The sequence below is a fragment of the Malaclemys terrapin genome, chromosome 9 (assembly GCF_027887155.1).
Source record: "Malaclemys terrapin pileata isolate rMalTer1 chromosome 9, rMalTer1.hap1, whole genome shotgun sequence".
Taxonomy (NCBI): domain Eukaryota; kingdom Metazoa; phylum Chordata; order Testudines; family Emydidae; genus Malaclemys; species Malaclemys terrapin.
In genome coordinates, this window is record NC_071513.1 from 89229640 (window position 1) to 89253325 (window position 23686).

The 23686-nt window shown below is 41.0% G+C and overlaps 1 protein-coding gene across 7 annotated transcripts in view; it reads right to left on the reverse strand.

Moving 5' to 3' along the window:
• The window catches only part of MECOM (MDS1 and EVI1 complex locus), a 467885-nt gene that overhangs the window by 3089 nt on the left and 441110 nt on the right, over nt 1-23686 (reverse strand). For all 7 annotated transcript variants that reach the window (XM_054039741.1, XM_054039740.1, XM_054039746.1 and 4 more), the window contains 5 exons: nt 16478-16644; nt 15033-15110; nt 7948-8117; nt 4318-4462; nt 526-762 (listed from right to left, as the gene is read on the reverse strand). In XM_054039741.1, coding sequence (XP_053895716.1) covers nt 526-762; nt 4318-4462; nt 7948-8117; nt 15033-15110; nt 16478-16644 — 797 coding nt within the window. The remainder of the gene's footprint in view (nt 1-525; nt 763-4317; nt 4463-7947; nt 8118-15032; nt 15111-16477; nt 16645-23686) is intronic.

Here is a 23686-nt window from a genome sequence, read left to right on the forward strand (position 1 = left end):
GCGGAAACCGGAGGAGGAGTTGCCGCCGGAAGCTGCCGGCCAGCCGCCCTAAGACCGCCTGGGAAGCCGCCCTTTCCCGTTTGCCACCCCAGGCACATGCTTGCTAGGCTGGTGCCTAGAGCCGGCCCTGATAAGCAGCTACAGTACGGTCCAGCAGGTAAGGATAACGGCGTGGGACTCAGGACACAAGACCATTGCACAAGTCACAGGCAGCTAGTAGGTGCCAGATGGCATATGCCACATGTTTATATATGCATCCACTCTGGCCTGACAATAGCCCATAGCTCCCTGTGCCAGTTATTTCTACTCTTAAAAGGAACAGATTGCCCAAAGGGGCTGAGGATTGGGCTGGTGTCAGTCAAATACAGGTGCACACTGACATTGCTATTGAGTTAGCTCATTAGGGCTGTTTCCTAGCGGGCTTGCCAGAATTTGGTCCTTGGGATGCTTGCACTGTTTTATTTTGTTCATTTCTTTTTTAACCTTATTTGACTGTACCCTTTAAAATACTAGGAAGGAACTCACCTGCCAGGGGAAGCCTTGCAGTTCATTTCCAAAGTACTTGTTTCTTCGTAGTCATCCTCAGGGCTCCCTTCATGTAGGTTACTTGTAACCGGTTCCTTAACTGGCTTCCCTGCAATTTCACTTTCGTCGTCTTCCTCATCCATCACTACTTCATCTTCTGCCTCGTCATCATCCAGTAAGTCCGAGTTCTGACTTGCCACCAACGCTTTCTCATCCTTAAAGTGGCTGCCATTCATTCTAAAAGAAAATAAAAATCAATCAATGTATAATCAGGTTTATGAAATCATACCAAGTACAGCTGAAAAAGACCTCTTCTGCTGCCAATGCAGAATGGTCCCTTCCAGCATGCTTTGTAGTATTTTGTACTCTTTAGCTTTGAATATCACGGAATTATTGTTGTGAATTCTGTCTAAAATCAATGAAATATTATGACCCAAACGGCATGGAATTCCACACTTAGTTTTGAGAGCCCATTGCACTCCATTTTATACATAACCGTCAGGAGGTGTTTTCTGATATTCTTTTTAATGTGTCCCATCCTTCGTTTAATCGCAGTACTCCTACTTATACCACCTAGCCTTGGCACAATAACCTAATGAATTTTAAAGGGAACTATATGAGCTAAGAATCTGAAAATCAGTCCTGAATTTTTTAGAAATGGCCTCCAACATTATGCTCACAATTTTGCAAAATCGAATGCAGGTGTAATATTTTCTACAATAAATTGTGCTCACAACTCCACTCATTAAGAAGCCCACCTATGTGGCTGCAGCCACAGATTATGCATGGCATCTGACTGGGTGCAACTGCAGGTACAAATAATTGTGCCTGCAATTTTGCACTCACATTGAAGTAGGTGAAAAATTATGCCCACAATTATTGGAGGCTGGATTGAAATGTGGCCAAAAAGAAGGTCCAATGGCAATAACAAAAAAGGTCCCTTAATTCTCAATATCTAATGCAATGTTTTAAGCGAGAAGTGAAATCAATACTCTTATTTAAATGAATAATTATAGCAATGCACATTTTGAAAATTGTTAGAGTATTCAGACCTATCATTAAACTGTCTTGTGCTTTCAGAGCAGGTTCTCTCTTTAGGACTACATACACCTCTACCCCGATATAACATGAATTTGGATATAACACGGTAAAGCAGTGCTCCGGAGGGGCGGAGCTGCGCACTCCGGCGGATCAAAGCAAGTTCACTATAACGCGGTTTCACCTATAACGCAGTAAGATTATTTAGCTCCCAAGGACAGCGTTTTATCGGGGTAGAGGTGTATTCTACAAAGGGTACTGAGCTCATGCTGAACTATAGTCTTGTACTCTGTAGCGTGTTTGATTAAGGGGTCTATCCTGTAGGATGCTGAGTAACTCAGGAGGTGCTCAAATTTTATGGACTTAAATGGGAGTTAAAGGTGCTCAGCTCTGCCACAAAAATGTATATATTGATACATGCTGAGCCATATATGCAGCTGGTGTAAACTGGCATAGCTCCATTGACGTCAGTGGAGCTATGTCAACCTATACTAAACTGTGTATCTGGCCCAGTGTTTTTATATAAGAAATAACACTGCACTGTTGGCTCATTTATTGTTTTAATTGCAGGAGTGGCCCTTTGCCTTCCAGGAGTATAGCTATAAAAATGGGAACTTTGTTGTCTGCACAGAGTTAGCGTGAATTTATATGTGACTTCAACCACACTGCATGATACAGAATATACCGAGAATTTTAACACAGGAAGATGTGTCATGAAAACACATTAGATATTGATTTGTTTGGTTTATTGTTATAACATCTTTACTTTCTTAACCAAAAGCTTTAGCTCACCAAAAGCTGCCAGTCCTGCTGGCTGCATTCCTCTAGGGTCATTGTGCTCCTGAATACATGCAATGGGATTTAATCTATTTGCTGTCACTTAGTTTTTCCAGGAAATCATCGTATGGCTAACTCTTTTGAAACTACACTGGGAATGATTCAGTAACTGTCCAAGTCGTGAATCATTGACCCCACATAGTGGCCTTAATTGGCATATTAAAAAGTTGTTCCAGTTGTGCCCGTCAATGGGTCAAAATCCCCCACATCTCATCATCTACACTACAGTAACCATTATCAACCAATATCACTCATATCTGACAACCTATTAAAAAAAATCAGGAAGTGATCTATTTGCAACACAATGACAGAATCCCTGAGTTTGCACTGAGTCAAGATAGTTTAACTGCAAAGGAAATAGGGGATAATTATTCAAATAGCGCCAAAGAACAGATATCTTTAACAACTTTTATCTAAGTATGATGATGATGACGTTTTGGACAGACATAAGATATTATTAATCATGGATCCAACTGCCAACTTGCTAGTTATGCTAAATCAGGACTGCTAGAAATGAAAGGGAAATGGACTAAAACCAAAGTAACGAAAGCCATATGATTAAGAAAACAGATTCACTAATTATACTTTCAAGTGCAGTAATTTGCCAAGGATAAAACATCCATCAAAAATAGTCTGAAGTGCTGAATTTAGAAAGGAAACACTGTATGACCCATCAACCTTTTCTCTTTACTGCCTTCCTGTTGAGACATGTTGAGACCAGATGTGCAAAAAACAAAAAACAAACAAACAAACAAAAACCGAACAACCCTCATTGCCAGTCAAGATGGAATGAAATTTGGATATACATGTAATAATTTAATCAGTTGCCTTCATGAATATTTGTCTTACATCTACTATTGTTGATTCCAGCATAAAGACACATTAGAAATTGAAAAGGGGGATGAACGTATTCACTATCAGCAAACAATTTCTGATATTGAGAATCTGATGCAAATTAACTGAAAGAGGCAGACAATGTTGGAGCCTTTATACTACTTCATAGGGTGTATAGTTCATATACGCTCAGTATGGTAGCCTTTAAAATTAGAAGCACACAAGATCTCTCATGGCCTTTATGCTTAGCCATATTTTTATAGTAGCTGAAAATTCTTAGAAGTTATTATCTGTTCCTTATTTATAGTTCCTTATAGTTAAGGAAAAATTAGATTTACATAGGTATGTAAATCATACCCTGACAGAAAGAGAGTCTCATATGGCTAGAGTAGTGTGGACTATTATTACTAGTAGTTGTACTACTGACTTCATGGTAGTAAGAACTTTACCTGGCAGTAAGTTTATGTAGGACTGACCCCATAGTAAGAGCCTTGCATTTGTACTAAGGAATTAAATTTAACTTCTTCCACTTTGTTAATTGCCCATTTACCTTTAGATTACAATGCTCTTTCTAATCCTCTCCACATATGGTTGTTAATGTTGTTGGGTCTATGATTTTCAGTGAATTCAAAATGGAGGCAGTTTATAGTATGCTTAAGTGGACATGAGAATTGGTGTATGGTAGCTTTAAATTGGGAAGCCCTGATAAAAATAGACAGCCACTCATTAAAAAGGTGTGTCCTGATGCCTGTTATTTGCTGTACTCAGGGATTTTGCTGCCTATCACCAGATTATGTGCTCCGGTCTGTAAGTATACAACTAAAGTTGTGACCTGCTCATTTGAATATACTCCTTTGTTTCCAGGCTTTTGTTTATCCATCAAGGTTGGTATCAGCACACTTATTTTGATAAACTGATTATATGACAAATATGACAGCAAGGATGCTAAAATCACTTCTGGTTCAACTCAGCCAACTTCCCTTTTACAGTATCCATAATACTCAAAATAGCAGTCATGGGGAAATGACTTGGGAAAGGAATATAGTCATCTTCAGGAGCTGTCTTACTACAGTCACATCTTACCTTTCTTCCGAATTTCTTGGGGATTGGTTATTGTGGTTGCTGTTGCCGATGAAATTCCGAATTTCTGTGAAATAAGAATCCTCTTTGTCATCCAGAATTGCCCCCGTGCTTTCAAGTTCTGAGTGAGGTGAAGATGTTGCAGTACCTTCAAGAAGGTAAAATTGGGGAGAGGGGTGGTCATTTGCATTTTTCATACATTTAATCCTTTACAACTAATTTAAAAATAAAATTTTCATGTGCATCATTTTAGGACAGCTGCGAATATGAAATCCCTAAGACAGTTTTTATAATAGTAATCAAAATAGTCTGTGTGTGATTATGTATTTCACATTTTGGCTGACACTTTCAAAGCACTTTCAAACATTATTTAAACTTCATAACACCCAGTGAGGTAGGGAAGTTTTATTAACTCAATTTTACAGATAGATCAACTGAGGCACAGAGAAATTAAGGGCTAAATCTTGTTTGCATTGAAGTCTATGGCAAAACTCCCAGTGACTCCAAGATTGGGTCTTAAGTGATTTGCCCAGTATCACACAGTGAATCAGTGACAGACAGACAAGTAGAACCCAGGAGTCCTGACTCCAAGTTCTGTGCTGTAATCATTAGAAAAACAATGCTGGTTCCCACCTCCTCAAGGACACACATTATTATGAACAGAGGTGATTTGCTTGTTTAAGCCTGCCAGTCTACCTGACTTCACAAGTCAGGCAGATACAAAGCCTTTAAATAAATGTTGGCCCTGTTAGGATCCAGGAAGCTTCCACCCGTCCACTGCTGAAGGATCTCCCCCCAGCCTAAGGGGAGGATCCACAGGTCCGAGATTCCAAATAATTGCAGGGGACAACTAAGGAGATGACAGGAACAGGAGTGAGGTCACAGGGCTAAATGAAGGAAACCTGACAGGGACACCGAGCAGAGAACCCCAGACAGCACCCACTGCTCCTCAAAGGTGTCAAGGGAGCCAGCGGACGTTGCCCAGAGGAACTCTGCCCGGATGCGTGAATGGACTGAGGAGTGGAAATAGGCCCCACAATCGCAGGAAACCCCATCGGCCAACCTGCTCTCCCTGGTTTTGAGGATGGCCATTTTGGCCAGGGCTAGGAGGAGGCTGACAAGGAGGTCCCGTGACTTTGTGGGGCCACGGATAGGGAGTGCGTAGATGAACAAGTGAGGGGAAAAGTGCAACCAAAAATGTAATAATATATCCAAGAGGAGCCAGAATAGGGGCTGCAACCTGGCGCACTCCAGATATACGTGCGCCAGGGTCTCCCTCACGCCACAAAAGGGACAAGTGTCTGGGACGGGAGTGAACCGCGCCAAGTACACACCCATGCTCACGACTCCGTGAAGGAGCCGCCAACTGATATCCCCGGCGGGCCTCAGGACCAGGGTGGAATATAGGCTGGCCCACCGGGGCTCCTCACCCGCCAGAGGTGGCAGGAGGTCCCAACACTATGGGGCAGGGCACAAGGGTGAGGATGTAAGGGTGTGGAGCACGAGCATGTACAAATGTTTCCTTGGTGCGGTCTAGAACTGTACCGGCTGCAACTCGTGAAGCCGGCTCACGGTAAAGGGGCGAGATGGCCAGGAAGGTCCACGGGCAGGGGCCCGATGAAAAGGTCCGGAGGGCCTGGGGTGGAGGGTGGGTGAGGCGTGCCCTCTCGCAGGACCCGGTTGAGGAAAATCCGAGCAGTGGGCGGTAAAGCGGCCCTCACCTCCTGAAGTACGCGCTTGGGAGTATAAAGAACAGGAGTACTTGTGGCACTTTAGAGACTAACAAATTTATTTGAGCATAAGCTTTCGTGGACTACAGCCCACTTCTTCGGATGCATAGAATGGAACATACAGTAAGAAGATATTTATACATACAGGGAACATGAAAAGGTGGAAATACCCATACCAACTGTAAGAGGCTAATTAATTAAGAGAAGCCATTATCAGCACTTTTGAAGTGATAATCAAGATGGCCCATTTCGGACAGTTGACAGGAAGGTGTGAGGATACTTTAACATGGGGAAATAGATTCAATTAGTTTAATGACCGAGCCATTCCCAGTCTCTGTTCAAACCTAAGTTAATGGTATCTAGTTTGCATATTAATTCAAGTTCAGCAGCTTCTCATTGGAGTCTGTTTTTGAAGCTTTTCTGTTGCAAAATTGCCACCTTAACGTCTGTCACTGAGTGATTAGAGAGGTTGAAGTGTTCTCCTACTGGTTTTTGAATGTTATGATTCCTGATGTCAGATTTGTGTCCGTTTATTCATTTGCATAGAGACTGTCCAGTTTGGCCAATGTACATGGGGAGTATGAGGCCTGGAGAGTCCCATGCGCTGAGCAAGCGTCAGGGGATCCAGACAGTCTCCCCGGTCATAGTCCAGGAGGTCTCCAACTCTGGTGACTTCCGCCAGGACCAATAGGCTGTTACTCAGAATTGGTAGGCTTTAGCCCTGTCCGTTCCAGCCACTGTTTTTAGTTGAGTCCGTTGCATATGTTTCCAAAAGGGCTGAGACTGAGGTCTAAGAAAGGAGTCTAGTAATTTACTCATTATCAGACTCATATGAGAGGAGCAGCAGGGCCCAATTCTCTGCATGGGGAATAGTTAGACATTGGATTTCAATTTAATTCATGGATAGTGGACGTTTGGTAGAACTTTAAGTCTAAAGGGCTGATGTGATAGGCAGCCACAAAGACTGCTTGCATACTGGGTGTTATTTCTCTGGTTTACATTCGTAGCAGTTGCCTTTTCTTAAATATAAATTTCAGTGTCTGTCTTTCCTGTCGCCCTGTAGCATAAGTAATGTCAGTAAATAAACCTGCATGTTAGACCCGGGGTTTCAAATGGAACATAATCTTACCTCCTGGTTCTGGAGTATAGTTTTGAAAATGCACATTACTGATTAGTTACTGAGGTCTATAATTGGATAACACCCAGGAATATCAATGAGAGGCATCTATATGCATCAAGGAAAAGACAATCCCTACATTTGATACATGTGTTTGATTATTTCTAGTTAAGTAGATAATTAACTAAAGAGAATGCAGATAGTCATTTTTTAAAAGTCTACAGATTTCTCAACTACACACTGTCTCACTATCCCCCTCCCTCCCCCAACCCTAGTGCTACTTTCATGGCCCATGAAATCCTCAGATGTGGCTCTCTTGATTTTGTGGGGGACCTGGTCCAATTTGTGGCAGTGGGGACAGAAGCAGAGAGGCTCCAGTTCTTCTCAGCTGCAGGTGGTCTGAAAATTTTAGGGGATGCCAAGAATAACTTTGAAGGCACTCCCCAGAACTCTAAGGCAAGGCCTTCTACTGACAACAGTGTGATCATGGAGGTTGCATGAAAAATCATTTTGCAGGCCCAAAAATAATATGGCTGGCTTGAAAAAAAACCCCATAAAAGTGCATTACGTTATAAAAAGAAAAAAAAATCTATGCACCTTGAAAATCACTGGGATTGGTGCTCCTAAATCATTTAGGTACTTTTGAAAATCACACTCCCAGTACCCAGAAGCTGAGAACAAATGGTGCATATTTCACAAAGACAGTGTTGAAAATGAGCAGGATGTACTTGTATATTAACACTGGATAGATCTCTGGTGCAGTGAAAGGGGAAAATGATTACATACCAGACATGTTCCCATTCTCATGCTTTTTTAAATGTCTGTCTAGGTTGGTTTGTTGACCAAAACACCTGTCACATAAGTGACATTTGAATGGCTTCTCCTTATTGTGGATGTTACGGACGTGCCTCTGCAGGTTAGAAGATATGCTAAAAGATCTGTCACAGTATTTGCATCTAAAAATAAACGAGAGGAAAATAAATTGTTTATTAGTAACTGGAATAATAATCAGAATAAAGGGTAAAATTATTGTTCAAAACACACTTCAGACCCTAAATTCTCTCCTTTAAACTTTTTTCTTCTTTTCTGGATTTGCTGATAACTATTAACTCGATCCCACTCCAATTGCAGTCAAAGGCAAAGCTCTCATTGACCTAAATGGTACAGGATGGCACCTGAGGGGTCCAATTCTCTGCTTCTTCACAGAGCTTTCAGACAGGTGGAACTCTGTTGGTGAGGCCTCATCTGGAGTATTGTGTCCAGTTTTGGGCCCCACACTACAAGAAGGATGTGGAAAAAGTGGAAAGAGTCCAGCAAAGGGCAACAAAAATGATTAGGGGGTTGGAGCACATGACTTATGAGGAGAGGTTGAGGGAACTGGGATTGTTTAGTCTGCAGAAGAGAAGAATGGGGGGGATTTGATAGCTACTTTCAACTACCTGAAAGGGGGTTCCAAAGAGGATGGATCTAGACTGTTCTCAGTGGTAGCAGGTGACAGAACAAGGACTAATGGCCTCAAGTTGCAGTGAGGGAGGTTTAGGTTGGATATTAGGAAAAACTTTTTCACTAGGAGGGTGGTGAAGCTCTGTAATGAGTTACCTAGGGAGGTGGTGGAATCTCCTTCCTTTGAGGTTTTTAAGGTCAGGCTTGACAAAGCCCTGGCTGGGATGATTTAGTTGGGGATTGGTCCTGCTTTGAGCAGGGGGTTGGACTAGATGACATCCTGAGGTCCCTTCCAACCCTGATATTCTATGATTCTATGACAGTGGTTCCCAAACTTGTTCCGCCGCTTGTGCAGGAAAAGCCCCTGGCGGGCCGGGTCGGTTTGTTTACTTGCCGTGTCAGCAGGTTTGGCTGATCATGGCTCCCAATGGCCGCGGTTCTCTGCTCCAGGCCAATGGGAGCTGCTGGAAGTGGCGCGGGCCGAGGGACATACTGGCCGCCGCTTCCAGCAGCTCCCATTGGCCTGGAGCAGCGAACCGCGGCCACTGGGTGCCGCGATCGGCTGAACCTGCGGATGCAGCAGGTAAACAAACCGGCCCGGCCCGCCAGGGGCTTTCCCTGCAAAAATGTCTGAACAAGTTTGGGAACCACTGTTCTATGAACTCCACTGACTCGTGACCTACAGGTGTAATTCAGTGAAGTGCTGAGTAACCTTAACATACACTGTAGCTAAAAGGAATTGCGGTTGAGCTTGCTCAGCACCTCACAGGATCCGGGCCAAGAGGCACTCAACATCTTTTATGATCAGGCCCAGTATTAGGATATGATTCTACACTCTGTGTTTGGACATAACTCCCCTTGAAATGAAGGGTGCTTTTGCCTAAAAAACAACTGCAGGATTTGGGCTCTTGGGATGTAGGTTTTGTTCATATAGTCAGCTTTTCAGCTTCAATCCACATGAGTCTTTTAAAATTTCAAATACTGCATTTAGGAAGAAGCATAATATTTCTGATTTAATTGCATCAAATTAGTTAGGATGATTGATTCCCATGTATTTAAAAGTATTGCCTGCAAAGTTGAGGAGTTTGAAAAACAGTAGAGCATAACTCTATTGTTTCATGTGCTGCCAATACAATACAATACAATTAAACACTTTTGGAAAAAACATGAAACAAATTCCTTCTAATACTCAAATAAGGTAAAACAGGCCATTTTATCTATGCAAAATTATACTGTGTGATTAAATCTTTTTTTGAGGAATTAGTTTGCTCAATTGCTAATCCCAAAGAAAATTCAGTTATCTTCCAAAAACCAGCAATAAACAATCCAGATCTTTAATACCGTGCCAATGTGGGTAGTTTAGTCTATCACTCTGGTACCAGAGGCATCAATTTTCATACTCTGTAGTGATTTGGAGTCCCTAAAGCCTTTACTGTATTGCTCTTTAAGCCATTACTAAGACATACTCTAACTATTCCAAATTCTCTTTCTGGCAACTAGCCAATAGTCTTCATCACCCTAGTTTTTCAATCTTCTACTTTTCCTGTGCTTCAAAACATGTCCATTACACTCTGAACAGCGTCAGTTTTTCAGTGCAGAAATTGTCCATTATGCTTCTAATTGTTTCTGGCTTTTATGTAGTGGACGAGCGTAACACGCTTCAAGATGCAGCTTCAGTCATGAATAAAATTAGATTCAAATCCCATTTCCCAAAAAGACCCCAGAAAAAAAAATGCATCACAAACAATGAGCTTTTTCTGCTCTTTACAGGTTCTAAAGTGCACAAATTTGTGTGTTTGTTTTATTGGAACATGACTTGGCTTCCTTCCAACTGTTTTTCAATGAATATTTCATTTTCAATAAGCTAATGCTTCAATTCTCATTTCTACATGTGCATAACTATCATGGATATTAATAGCAGATACACATGCTTGTCAGCAAGGGAGTAAAGCCAACTATGTTTCTGGTAATTATATATAGTTCAGAAAGAATTCAAATTAGACAGGAAGTAAATTTATACACCACCATCTTTGAAACTGTTTTTCGTTTTAAATCACATAATCTAAGGAGCACCTGAATTAAGTATAAACACTACAAATAATGCTGCTGTGTTTTTAGGCTCGGATTTACAGAAGTGCCCAAGTGATTTAGGAGCATGCCTTCCATTGAAAATCAAAGGGACTTGTGCGCCTCCCTCACTTAAGCATTTTTGAACCACCTATCCTCAAATGTCAGTCATGTGCAGTGGGTGGGATTCTGTTACCACTGACATCAGTGGGATCAGAGTTAGACCAACCCACCTGTTATGTGTCTAAATAGCTACATCTACTAAGGGCCTGAACCTGAGATGCGGGGCACCCGTAACACCCACTGAAATCAAGGGGAAAGTCAGCACCAATCCACATCAGGTCCATCCAGAATAAGATCTTTGGAATGTATTTATTATGGATGAATTCTGAAATAATCATATCATCTTACATTTAATACAGCACTTTCTATTCTGCAAGATCCCAAAGCAATTACAAAATTTGAATGTGGAATACAGGAATCTTCTTACTCACAACTGAGATGCTACTACCTCTGGCGTAGAACCTGGAAAGGTTTTGGTGTGGTCTAGGCCAGGTGGTGTTTGTTTTAAAAACATGTTTTAACTAATGAGTTTTAAATCCTCTGTGTAGCCAGGGTAAGTTGTATTTCAACGTGTGTTTGCTGGTCAAGGTGATCCCACTCTCCATCGCAGTAGTGGCCACAGATTTCTGCAGTCTGTAAGTGGGGCCTAAGACCAGCGTAGCTGTGCGGCGATCACTGATCATTACCGAGACTACCTATACCTCACCATGTGCTCCCTCTTAGAATTGCCTAAAAATATGGCTCTTGTCACACTCAAGGAGTCGTACAGCCCCTCTCCATGGATTCTTCAGTGTTTGTCCCTTCCCATACAGTTCTACATTATTTGGGGCCTGCTCATGAAAAGGGATGTGGGGGAGGATTTTGACCATAGTTTGCAAAGTGCTTTGAAATAAAAAGTGCAATATATAGAATTGCAGCAAGAGCTTCCCCACATCCTCCACCCTACACACATACAACCTTTAGTAGGCTATAAGTGGTAAATATCACATGGTTTTTCATTGGATTTTTATGGGTATCCTGCAGTACAATTGTAGTTTGATAGAATCTTGATTTTCAAGGAAGACCAAAAAGCTTATGGAAAGTTTAATTGGACCAACAGTACAGCTGGTAAGGAGCAAAATAATGCCACTGGGGTCAAAGTGGCATTCTCTCCCTACCCTCAAGTTAGGTCAGGTGCATTAGAAAGGTTTTGTCTTCCACTAACACACCAAGCATATAGCACATTGCCATTGGCAGGGCACTAGGCTGAATTGATTACCGGTGTGCTCTGTAGTTACAACAGCCAGTTTCTTCTCTGGATAAGAGATCCTATAGGACAAGGGTTCTCCAACTGGGGTCGGGACCTCTGAGGGGGCTGCGAGGTTATTACATTGGGGGTCATGAGCTGTCAGCCTCCACCCCAAACTCCGCTTTGCCTCCAGCATTTATAATGGTGTTAAATATATAAAAATGTTTTTAATTGATAAGGGGGGCTCGCACTCAGAGGCTTGCTATGTGAAAGTACAAAAGTTTGAGAATCACTGCTATAGGAGATCCTATTTCTGTGCATTAAGGCAGGTGGGAGACTCATATTGTCAAAGCATTTTCAATAACTTCATGTCTTCAAGTCCCTTCCCCACACCCTGCTGGTAAAATCGACCAAAAAGGAGATGAGCTTTGAGACTCTCATCAAGAAGTGGCAACAGAGAGTTCTGTCAAGTATCAGGGGGTAGCCGTGTTAGTCTGTATCTACAAAAACAACAAGGAGTCTGGTGGCACCTTAAAGACTAACAGATTTATTTGGGCATAAGCTTTCGTGGGTAAAAACCTCACTTCTTCGGATGCATAGAGTGAAAGTTACAGATGCAGGCATTATATACTGACACATGGAGAGCAGGGAGTTACTTCACAAGTGGAGAACCAGTGTTGACAGGGCCAATTCAATCAGGGTGGATGTAGTCCACTCCCAATAATAGATGAGGAGGTGTCAATTCCAGGAGAGGAAAAGCTGCTTCTGTAGTGAGCCAGCCACTCCCAGTCCCTATTCAAGCCCAGATTAATGGTGTTGAATTTGCAAATGAATTTTAGTTCTGCTGTTTCTCTTTGAAGTCTGTTTCTGAAGTTTTTTTGTTCAATGATAGTGACTTTTAAATCTGTAATAGAATGACCAGGGAGATTGAAGTGTTCACTTACTGGCTTATGTATGTTACCATTCCTGATGTCCGATTTGTGTCCATTTATTCTTTTGCGGAGGGACTGTCCGGTTTGGCCAATGTACATGGCAGAGGGGCATTGCTGGCACATGATGGCATATATGACATTAGTGGATGTGCAGGTGAATGAGCCCCTGATGGTGTGGCTGATGTGGTTGGGTCCTCTGATGCTGTTGCCAGAGTAGATATGAAGTGAAGTAACTCCCTGCTCTCCATGTGTCAGTATATAATGCCTGCATCTGTAACTTTCACTCTATGCATCCGAAGAAGTGAGGTTTTTACTCACGAAAGCTTATGCCCAAATAAATCTGTTAGTCTTTAAGGTGCCACCAGACTCCTTGTTGTTGTAGAGAGTTCTGTGGCACCTTTAAGACTAACAGATGTATTGGAGCATTAGCTTTCATGGGTGAATGCCCACTTCATCAGACGCAAGACTCTCTCCGTTGCTTTTTACAGATCCAGACTAACACGGCTACCCCTCTGTTACTTGATCAAGAAGTGGCGTTATAATGGAGGTAAATATCCTTCCTCACCCCTACCCTTGTGAGTGAACATGCCCAAATAGAGTTGGGAGCCAACAGCTAAATTAGACCACTGCCTCACAGACCCTTAAAATTAATGCATACATAGAAAGGAGAGGGAACATTAAATTTCCTAAATCCGCACACACCAACCAGCAAATAATACTATGAACAAAATTAAAAACATTTGCTAATAATGATACTCAGAATCCCAAAGTGTTTTACAGACATTAATTTATCCTTACCACACCTCTGTGAAGGAGGCAAGTACTATGGTTCCTGTTTTTCAGATTGGGAAATTGAGGCATGGAGATGGTTAGGGCTGAGATTTTCAAGTTGCCTTGACACACAGTTCCCGCTGAAATTAATAGGAGACGTCTAAATCTTCAAGGCAGCTTTGAAAAATCTCTCCCTAAGAAGCAACAGAGGGTCCTGTGGCACCTTTGAGACTAAGCTTTCATGGGTAAGAACCTCTTTTAAAAAAGATGTGGAGAAATTGGAAAGGGTCCAAAGAAGAGCAACAAGAATGATTAAAGGTCTTGAGAACATGACCTATGAAGGAAGGCTGAAAGAATTGGGTTTGTTTAGTTTGGAAAAGAGAAGACTGAGAGGGGACATGATAGCAGTTTTCAGGTATCTAAAAGGGTGTCATAAGGAGGAGGGAGAGAACTTGTTCACCTTAGCCTCTAAGGATAGAACCAGAAACAATGGGTTTAAACTGCAGCAAGGGAGGTCTAGGTTGGACATTAGGAAAAAGTTCCTAACTGTCAGGGTGGTTAAACACTGGAACAAATTGCCTAGGGAGGTTGTGGAATCTCCGTCTCTGGAGATATTTAAGAGTAGGTTAGATAAATGTCTATCAGGGATGGTCTAGACAGTATTTGGTCCTGCCATTCGGGCAGGGGACTGGACTCGATGACCTCTCGAGGTCCCTTCCAGTCCTATAATCTATGAATCTATGAATCTATGAATCTCACTTCTTCAGATGCAAGAAGTGTTGCATCTGAAGAAGTGAGGTTCTTACCCACGAAAGCTTATGCTCCCAGTACTTCTGTTAGTCTCAAAGGTGCCACAGGACCCTCTGTTGCTTTTTACAGATTCAGACTAACACGGCTACCCCTCTGATACCTCTCCCTAAGAGTATACTGACACTGTGATAAAAAGCCCGCAGCACTGAGTCTCAGAGACTGGGTCAGCTGACAGTGTGGTTACAGGGCTCAGGTTACAGGGTGATAAAATTGCAGTGGAGACTGTACCACTGACTCATGGGCTCAGAGCCTGATGGCTACGCTGCAATTCTATTGCCCAGCAGCCCAAGCCCGCAAGCCCAAGTCAGCTGACTTAGACTCTGCGACTCACTGCCAAGGTTTTTTCATCTCAGTGTAGACATGTCCTAAGTGTCTTTCCCAAAGGAACTGAAGGCCTGATTCAAAACCTACTGACATCAACGGAAAGACTCCCATTGATTTTAATAAGCCTGTAATGAGTCAGTGCCAGAATTGGGGACAAAACACAATATTGAACTCCCATTCCCCTGCTGTAAACACTAGGCCATGCTCATGACCACAAACACATGTTATTATACCTGTAAGGCTGCTCTCCAGTGTGCGTTCTCAGGTGACGTGTTAAGTTAGCCGATCTTGGGAAAATCTTGCCACAGTATCTGTGATTAGAAAACAGTTTATATGACAAAGTCATCGCCGTTGACTTTATTTCACTGTGAACTACATAATGCACCAGATGCACAGCCATAATTTAATCAATTCTGTATGGTACTGGGATTTCTTAGGCCTTTAAAAGATTCGATGAAGGCATCAGACAAATATAAATAACCCATGAATGAAGCCTGAATTACTGGCACTTGCTGGATTTCCTTGCACATAAGCAAGCAATTTATGCAAATACACATTAATTTTAATTACCTTCCAAAATTCTAACCTTATTAATTCCATATCTGTCACATTCATGTTTTGGAAGCATGAAAATCTGTTATTTGAGGCTTGGGATTCTGGTTTGAGGTAAGGAGATTTCAATTCTTTCCACTTATTCTATGTGTCAGCAAATGTGACATCATTCTGTGCATTGAATAGGATCAGAGCAGACAAGATTCAAAGACCTAATCCATCAAGGTATGTTTCTATAACAACTTGTCTTGAAAGGTGACATGTTTTCAAAAAGATCAGATAAACTGATATGCCAGTGTCAAATACCCTAGCATTCTAGAGATGATATAGAGACTTAAATAAGGCAATTTTAAAAATCATTCCACCATTTCCCTATTTCACAGGGAACAATAATAAAAATAAAACCTCCTCAAGGCTCCCAGGTAGCATTCCAAGAAACTGCATGATTAGAACAGTTACATTAAGGACCTTCAGCTCAATCTTGCATGGTAATAAGCACTCTCAACTCCCTCTGAAGGTAATGTCAGTTACGGGTGCCATGCATAAAGGACACTTTCAGAAGCTTTCAGGATTTGGCCCTATATTTGGAACATACAGTTTATTATTTCATACCAAGCTATACAAGCATGACCCTGATCCTTCTCACATTGACAAAATTCTGATTGACTTCATTCATACATGCAATGACTATGAACTTATAGTTTTTGTTAAGGCTGTAAACATATGTCCTTATAATTCATATATTTTGTGAAAGATCCCTTCTGACATTAGAGGCAGATGGTCTGAGGAAAGCAGCCCTGTAGCTTGTGATCAGAAAAATTAATAGTGAAAGCGCATTTATTAATATAAAGGTGATGAGGAAATTTGGGAACAAGCTTGTTTATGCAGTATTTTCAGCCTCATTTATCAAACTCGAGTGATGTAGGACAAATTCCTCATATAATAACAAAAAAACAAAACGCTGTTTCTGCGTTTGACTGAATAAAGAGCACTTTGAAATACTATAGACTTTCCATGATCTCTATTAATCATCCAATCAGGAGTAATTTCTAAAGTAAACAGCAGCGTCTTTTGAAAGCAGAGAAGAGATGTTAGGAGACCCTGTCATGATTAGCTCAGCAATTACCTGCAGGTATAGCGTTCCTTGCCCTTCCTCAGGAGGTTTTCTGGTAGGGCACTCGGTGGGGCTCGGAAGTTGAACATGGAAGGGACAGATTGTATGAGTTCACTAGCTTCTGGTTTCAGGGTACTAAAACTCTCTAGTTTTTCAGCCATGTTTTCTATAGCTGACATCTGCAAGAGGAAAGGAAAAAAGAAAACATCACAGTGAAGGTGCTCTTTTTCTATACAGATAATTCTAAACACAAGGAACTCCATTCAAAAAATGACTGAGTAGAAAACTATTTTGGTTTTCACTCTGTGAGTAGGACAAAGTGATGGAAAACTATGTTATCAGAGTTTGAATAAGACAAGTAACTTTTACTGACAATAGATCACTCCACAGCAGTGACGATGCTATACAGTACTTGCCAGTTCCTGTTCATCTAGCAGATCTTGTTTCCTAATTTCTGTACATGCTAATGAATAACTAATTCTGTATGAGATCTAAACTAATTGGTATGAAGGCTTATAAAATATTTACATTCAAATACTTTTTTTTGCACTACAGTTTAGATTCCTATGCTTTTCAGCTACATTGTATTAATGTTCTTGTTCCTATAGTAATTATTTGCAAACTCTGTATAAGGCAGATCCTACACTTGGGCTTGATCAGGTAAAAATAATGGGTGATCTGGAGTTGTCTTGTGGCAAGGATTCTTGTTCTCGCTGAAATCAACTGGAATTTTGCCATTAACTTGAATGGGAACAAGATCTGACTTTACATGCACATACCACAAAAAGGATATGTCCTCTAAAAATGATCCCTTGGAGAAGCTGAGTCTTATTGGAAAGTACCTGTAGCTGGTAGCAGAAGGATTCTTTTTAAGTTAGCACCTGCAATTTTCAGATATAAATCTGACTCAGTGTATACATTGTGACCCTGAAGATAGCAAGTCACATTTGGATTTGAATTACATGGTATAAATCCAGAATTAAGTGGGATTACACTCTCTAATCTAAAGGAGGGCAGAATTAGCCTCATAGGCCACAGGTGTTGACACACTCGATATATCAGTTCCCATTAAGCAGGAACTGATATATACTGTGATCTCTTAACAAAATTTACCTTTTTTTTTTTTTTTTTTTTAACTGTTTAGGGATTTCTTTCTTAGTGTTCTAATCTCATATGCTGGCTGATTTGACTGCCCTCACTCCATCCATTAAAAATACTGTATAATAATACTCAAAAAGCACTATGGCCAACTTTTTCAAAAGTGATTTTGGAGGCCTCAGATTTTGGGTGCCCAACCTTAGACACCTTAAAGGAACCTGATTTTCAGAGTGTGGGTGCTCAGCACTTTCAGGCCCTTGAAGATGTCTCAGGTTTGGCACCTCAAAAAATTACCCCAAATCATGTCAGGTTTGAAAACCTTGGCAACACTGCAGAACACGGTAACATTTGAAAATAAGAGTTTCCTCATCTCATTCCCCCCTCAAAAATCACGGGGCTACAACTCAAGATTATAAAAGGCACACCACCATGCAGTCTTCTGAGAAAACTGATAGAATGGAAGCCTAAAGGAAAAAGCCTACACAGTTTACAAAGAAGGAGAAAGTTACTTTAAAGCTCTTAAAACTAATTCTCCTCTCTTTTCCCACAACATAAATAAAAAAACATTTCTAGTGAAGTCAATGGAATTACACTAACCCAGTGTAAGAACCCAAATCTGCCTCATTAGCCAGTGTTTAATAGTATCTTACTACATGGGTAATGCCACTGAAACTAACCGATACTAAGGATGAGCAAGAGTTGCAGAAGGATCTGATTTGCCTCTCACGCAGATTGGGATAACTCCACTGCCTTAAGAGGAAATACTCCTGATTTACACTGGTGTAAGGGGGGGGGGGGGGCAGAAAAGTGCAAGGAGATTATTTTTCATAATACACCATAGGATTAATAAAGTAATATTCAAGAGACAGAATATTTTTCATGGAACCTTCCTCTAAAGTCTATGGTGCGATTGGTTTGATTTTGATGCTTTTGTTACCAAAAAAAATTGTACGCTTGTTTCTTGAAATGACTATTCATGTTCTGGTTAGCTCAGGGTTTTGCTTTTCCCTTTGCCTCATAGCCTGCCCTCTCATTTCATGCTCAGACTCCTAATGCACACTACAAATTGCAATGTACAGGGTACCACTGCCAATTTGCCAAATGTCTTTCATCAAACATGGTGCAAAAAAGCACAGAGGGAAGTCAAGATACATTTACTTGTCAGGCAACGAATGTGAAAGCATTGAGAGGCAGTAGGGGCTGTAAGCTCTGGGGTTTGATTCATAATCACTCAGCTGCTAAAACATTCTCCATAGATGCAAGTGGACAGCACATTTGTCAATATGAAGGATTTTGACATGTACTGATCACAGGGCTGAGATATGTAATGATGCTGCTTCTGGGATAGGAGGTAATTCTTCTCAGCAGAGCAATGTCATTATCAACCCATACAGCTCAACATCACCATATATTTATTTTTATACCACTTCATATTCTTCTGTACTCAGAATCGATTCTTAAAGCATTTTATGATTGTATTTCCACTGCCTTTAATTCCTTCTAATTGTTCCTGGCAATTAACCATTCTGATATTTTACTATTGCAGAGAATAGATGGCTTGAATGAAAAATGACCTTTGGCCTTCAGGCTGATTAGCACTGACAAGACAGTGCATGGGTTATGATAGTACATATTTATGGTGAAGAATAATAAGTGCATTGAGGAGGATAATAAATGTTTTATTTATGTATATGTAATACTCAAGTCAGTTTCATTATATAGGGGTGTTAAATCATTTTTTGATCAAATCAACATTTTTCATGTACATGAATCCCTACAGTAATATATTAAATAAACTATTTTCCTATTTACATTTAAAATGACTTAGTCATCTTAGTATCATTATTTTATTTGCAGCTTTGGGGCGTGATTCTGCTCTGGCAGTGATACAAATCAGAACTAAGTTCACTGATGTCAATGGGGCTACACCAGTGTGAGGTCAGAATCAGGTCCTTAGTTTCTTATTCACAGAAAGTACAAGCACTTCCAATTACTGGAAAGCAATGATAGCTTTTTAGAAACACATGCCTTGCCATGAGAATTACTATAAGGTTTTTTGTTTGTTTGTTTGTTTTTTTAAGAATGTAGAATGTAGTTACTTTACATGGTTTATATTGTTTAAAAAATGCACCATCACCAAGAGGAAATATTAAGTATTTGGGGTCAGATCCTCAACTGGTGTAAATCAATATAGTGCCACTGAAGTCATTGGAGTTACACCAGTTTATATCAGCTGAGGATATAGCTCCCAGAATCCAAACAATGCACATTTTTAAAAGGTAATAAGAAAAATAATGACTATTAAAATGGGCGGCTTTCCTTTGCTTTGCAGGCAGCCAGCCCTGAAATAAAGAAGGGGTAAAAGTGAGGGAAGGGTAAGCTATTAACTCCCTTCTTTCCTCTTGCACATATGCTTTTTGCCCATTTGTATTCCCTCCACTCATCGCCGAGAACCACTGAAGCAACATAAAAGCTATCAGTGAATCCTTCCTTTCAGCATCTTAATGCTGGCTACGGTAGCACTTTGCCTCAGGTAGAAGGAAGGGTCACGGTTTCCCCATCAGAGCAGATCCTCTTCCCTTCTCCCCCCCCCGAAAAAAACCCCTCTAAGGTAGAATTGAGGATTAAAGGATATAGCAGCAATGTAAGGTAAGAAAACCTTTCAGGAATGGCATAGTTATCAAAGTAGCAGCCATTAGCAACTCAGGAGATTCAGAGATGATGTTGGATTTAAAATAAAGCGAAACACTTGAAAGCACGACAGTACTGGAAATCAGGAAGGGAGAGAACACACCATGGTCCTTGGTTCCCCAGCTGACCTCGATGAATCAGCTCCTCACTACATCTCAGGTGCTTCTTACTACTCTAGATTCCATACTTCGAGCCCTAATCCCCCTTCCCCAGCTTTGCTTCCCTATAGCTCTTCTAAAGTCCACAGGGCCTCCTGTGATCCATGGTAGATCCCAGGGAACCAGGGGCCTACTCTGGTCTGCTGTAGCTTCTGCAGCCCTATATCTCCAAAAATAGCATGTCTGAATGACTTCAGATTCTCGTAACTGATCACTGGTCTCTAGCCCTTCCTGCAAAAATTTGAAGTGGAAATTCTTTTTTGAGTAGTTGGGGCGCTCCTGGATAAACAAAATAAATCTCAGTCTTAACAATGGAGGGGCTGCAATGATCAGTGAAACACTGATCTGCCAGCAGGGTAACTTAGCAGCGTGACAGACACCCACCCTGGAAGGTTAGGTAGATAGTTACTGAAACAGGATTCACTTCCTCTAGCCTGTGGTCTCAGATCCAAAATCTCTTCCCACACCAAGATGCTCCCCTTCCACAATTTACAGATAATCTGATTCTTTATCACAAGACTGCCCAGGGCACTGCACCACATTATAAGTGGAATGGGTTTCTGCAGATTTTTATACCAAATTCTGATATCTCTCCATTCAAGTGAGTATTTAGGGTTCAGTTATGCCATCAAGGTACAGCCATACCTTGGAGACAGTGAAGAACCAAGCCACCCCTGGGTGACTCTGGGAGGAATTGTGTCACAAGGAAGCAAAATTGCTTCTGGTACTCCCAGGAACAAAGGGGGAGCATGCCTATCATACCACCTCTCTGGACAATAGACTATGCTTCCCCCTTCGTACCTGAGGGTTCATCCAAAGCCCAGTGAAGCCAATGAACATCTTTCCAATTACTTTAATGGGCTCTGGATCAGACCCCCGGGAATGTTCACTGATCAGTATGAAGTCCAGAGCATAGCCCCACACTCTCCACCTCTTTTGGGGTGGCTTGCACCCCAGGTCAGGCTAAGAGAGAGCACTCCTTGTATTGAGGGAACACTGGCCACTGCGTGGTGCAGTTGTCGGGGGAGGAAAGGCACAATCTGACTCTTAGTGTAGAATTAGTGTAATTTATACGTCTACAGAGCAAGTTAGCTGAGGAGGTAAGAGAGCGAGAAGATTGCATTACATATTTTACATAAAGTTATTGCCTTATGGACAAGTAATGTCTGCTGCTAATCTGAGATCAGTGAATGGCAGTATTTTATAAAGCACTGTAATTTTTTGATTTACATATATGAGAGTTGTTGATTCTATCTGAGTCCAGATGTCTGGAAAAGGAAGTAGCTTTACCCCCACCTCCCTCCTGTCCCTAAGAGGCTATTAACTGCATACTGACGCAAACCGATATGTAGTTACAATTCCCTAGCGCTGACCCAAAAAGGCAGACATTACCATAATCGGATAAAACAAGTATTTATAAACATTTCAACAGGCTAGATATCATCAACAAGGGTCTCAGACATTTGTCTTAAGATTTATTTGCAGCAGCAGAAAATCAGTGACATACATAAAGGAGGGTTTATTTAAAAAAAATTTTTTTAAAGGATAACCTGATAGTATGAAATGATCTAGAAACTAGTATCAATGACGTGCATGACCTAATGTTTTACAAATTAGAATCCTTAATGCTATTATCGTAAAAACAACCGACTTTATGGCCATAACTCATGGGAAAGGATTGTACAAACATTTGTTTTCTATTTTTATTCGTCTTATTTAAAGGAATTTCAAAATCCTGACGATTAAAGGTCAGCAGTTCTACCTCCCTACCCAAAACTATAATGATTTCTTTAAAAACATGACTTTTGGTCAATTTGTTGTACTGCAATCCCATACTTCATCACATTCATGTTCATGACCGAGACTGAATGACTAAATTTTGTGAAGTATCAAGTAAAGATCAAAATCTGATCTCAGGTATACCAGTATAAATCCAGAGTCTCCACTCACACTGATGTAGCTGATTTAGATTTAAACTGGTGTAACAGAGTGCAGATCTTGGTCTATAATAAACACAACAAATGAAAAAGCATGAATAATTCATCCCAAAATGCATTTTTATTTATATGGACAACTATTTTAATTATTTATCATAATTCTTCATTGCAAATGAAGTCCTAATTGAATTACAAGATGTCTTTATAGCACACTGCTTCTAAACTTTAGTGAGAGGTGGGGACAGAGTGCCAAGTTTTTGGGGGTGGATTATAAAGTGTGCAGATTGACTATATTGTGATCCATTCAAAATAGAGTATTTCCAATTGATCTGGACTATAGGATTCGTGCCACAGAGTGAAAAATAACGTTAAATAAACTTAAAATAGATGAACCAGGATGCCATGAGTTGAGATATACAGGTTCAAGTGACACATTCAAACCCTTCAAATTGGAGACAAAACCATCCATAAATCAGCACCTTCCTCCAATCAGTTTAACAGTATGCTTTCAATACATATTGTATTGCAGCTGTTCAACCATCATCATGGCTAGAGGACAAAAAAAGAAAATAGTCCGATGACATAAATTTGGGGACAGAGCCAACATTAGGGAGAGAGGGTGGAAGAGAAAGAATGTACTGAGATTTTGTCTGTTGCATAATTACCACAATACAGAGCTGTTATTTTAAAAGCATAGTGGATCCAGAGTGCATCTTACAAGTCACTTAATCCTCCCAACACCTTTAGATGACACCATTTTGAATTCACTCCACCGAGCGAAAAAATGTCTGGGGCCATCTATGATGATGTCAAAGCTGTGCTGTCTATTTCTGTTTTACACCTATTTATTGCCTATGGCCACTTAAATTGATTCTTCCGTGCCAAATTATCACGGGTGAAATTCATCTCTTTGAATGGGGCCAGCACACAGCGCCTGAGTTCTCTCCAGTCCCAATCAATTCCTCAAAACAGGGTTCCAGTTCAAAAATAGGGCTAAGTGATGCATAGGCCATTTGCTGGCCCTCTGCATATGGACTAAATTCCATCCATTGAGCGCATCATTGTCAGCTCATTGCTATCACTAATAATACTTTATACGTAGAGCCTGATCCAATGCCCATTGACATCAGTCTCCGCTTTCAATGGGAATTAATCAGGCCCTGAAATAGCACCTTACATCTGAGGACTTTATGAAGATGAGTAAGTATCATTATCATTATTTGCATTTTACAGATGGGAAATAGAGGGTTTAAAAGCCAGATTTACAGAAAGTAAGACTAAGGTCCACAAATATTTTTGTACGCTTAACTGTGGTACTTGGGTTGCAAATGAGCATT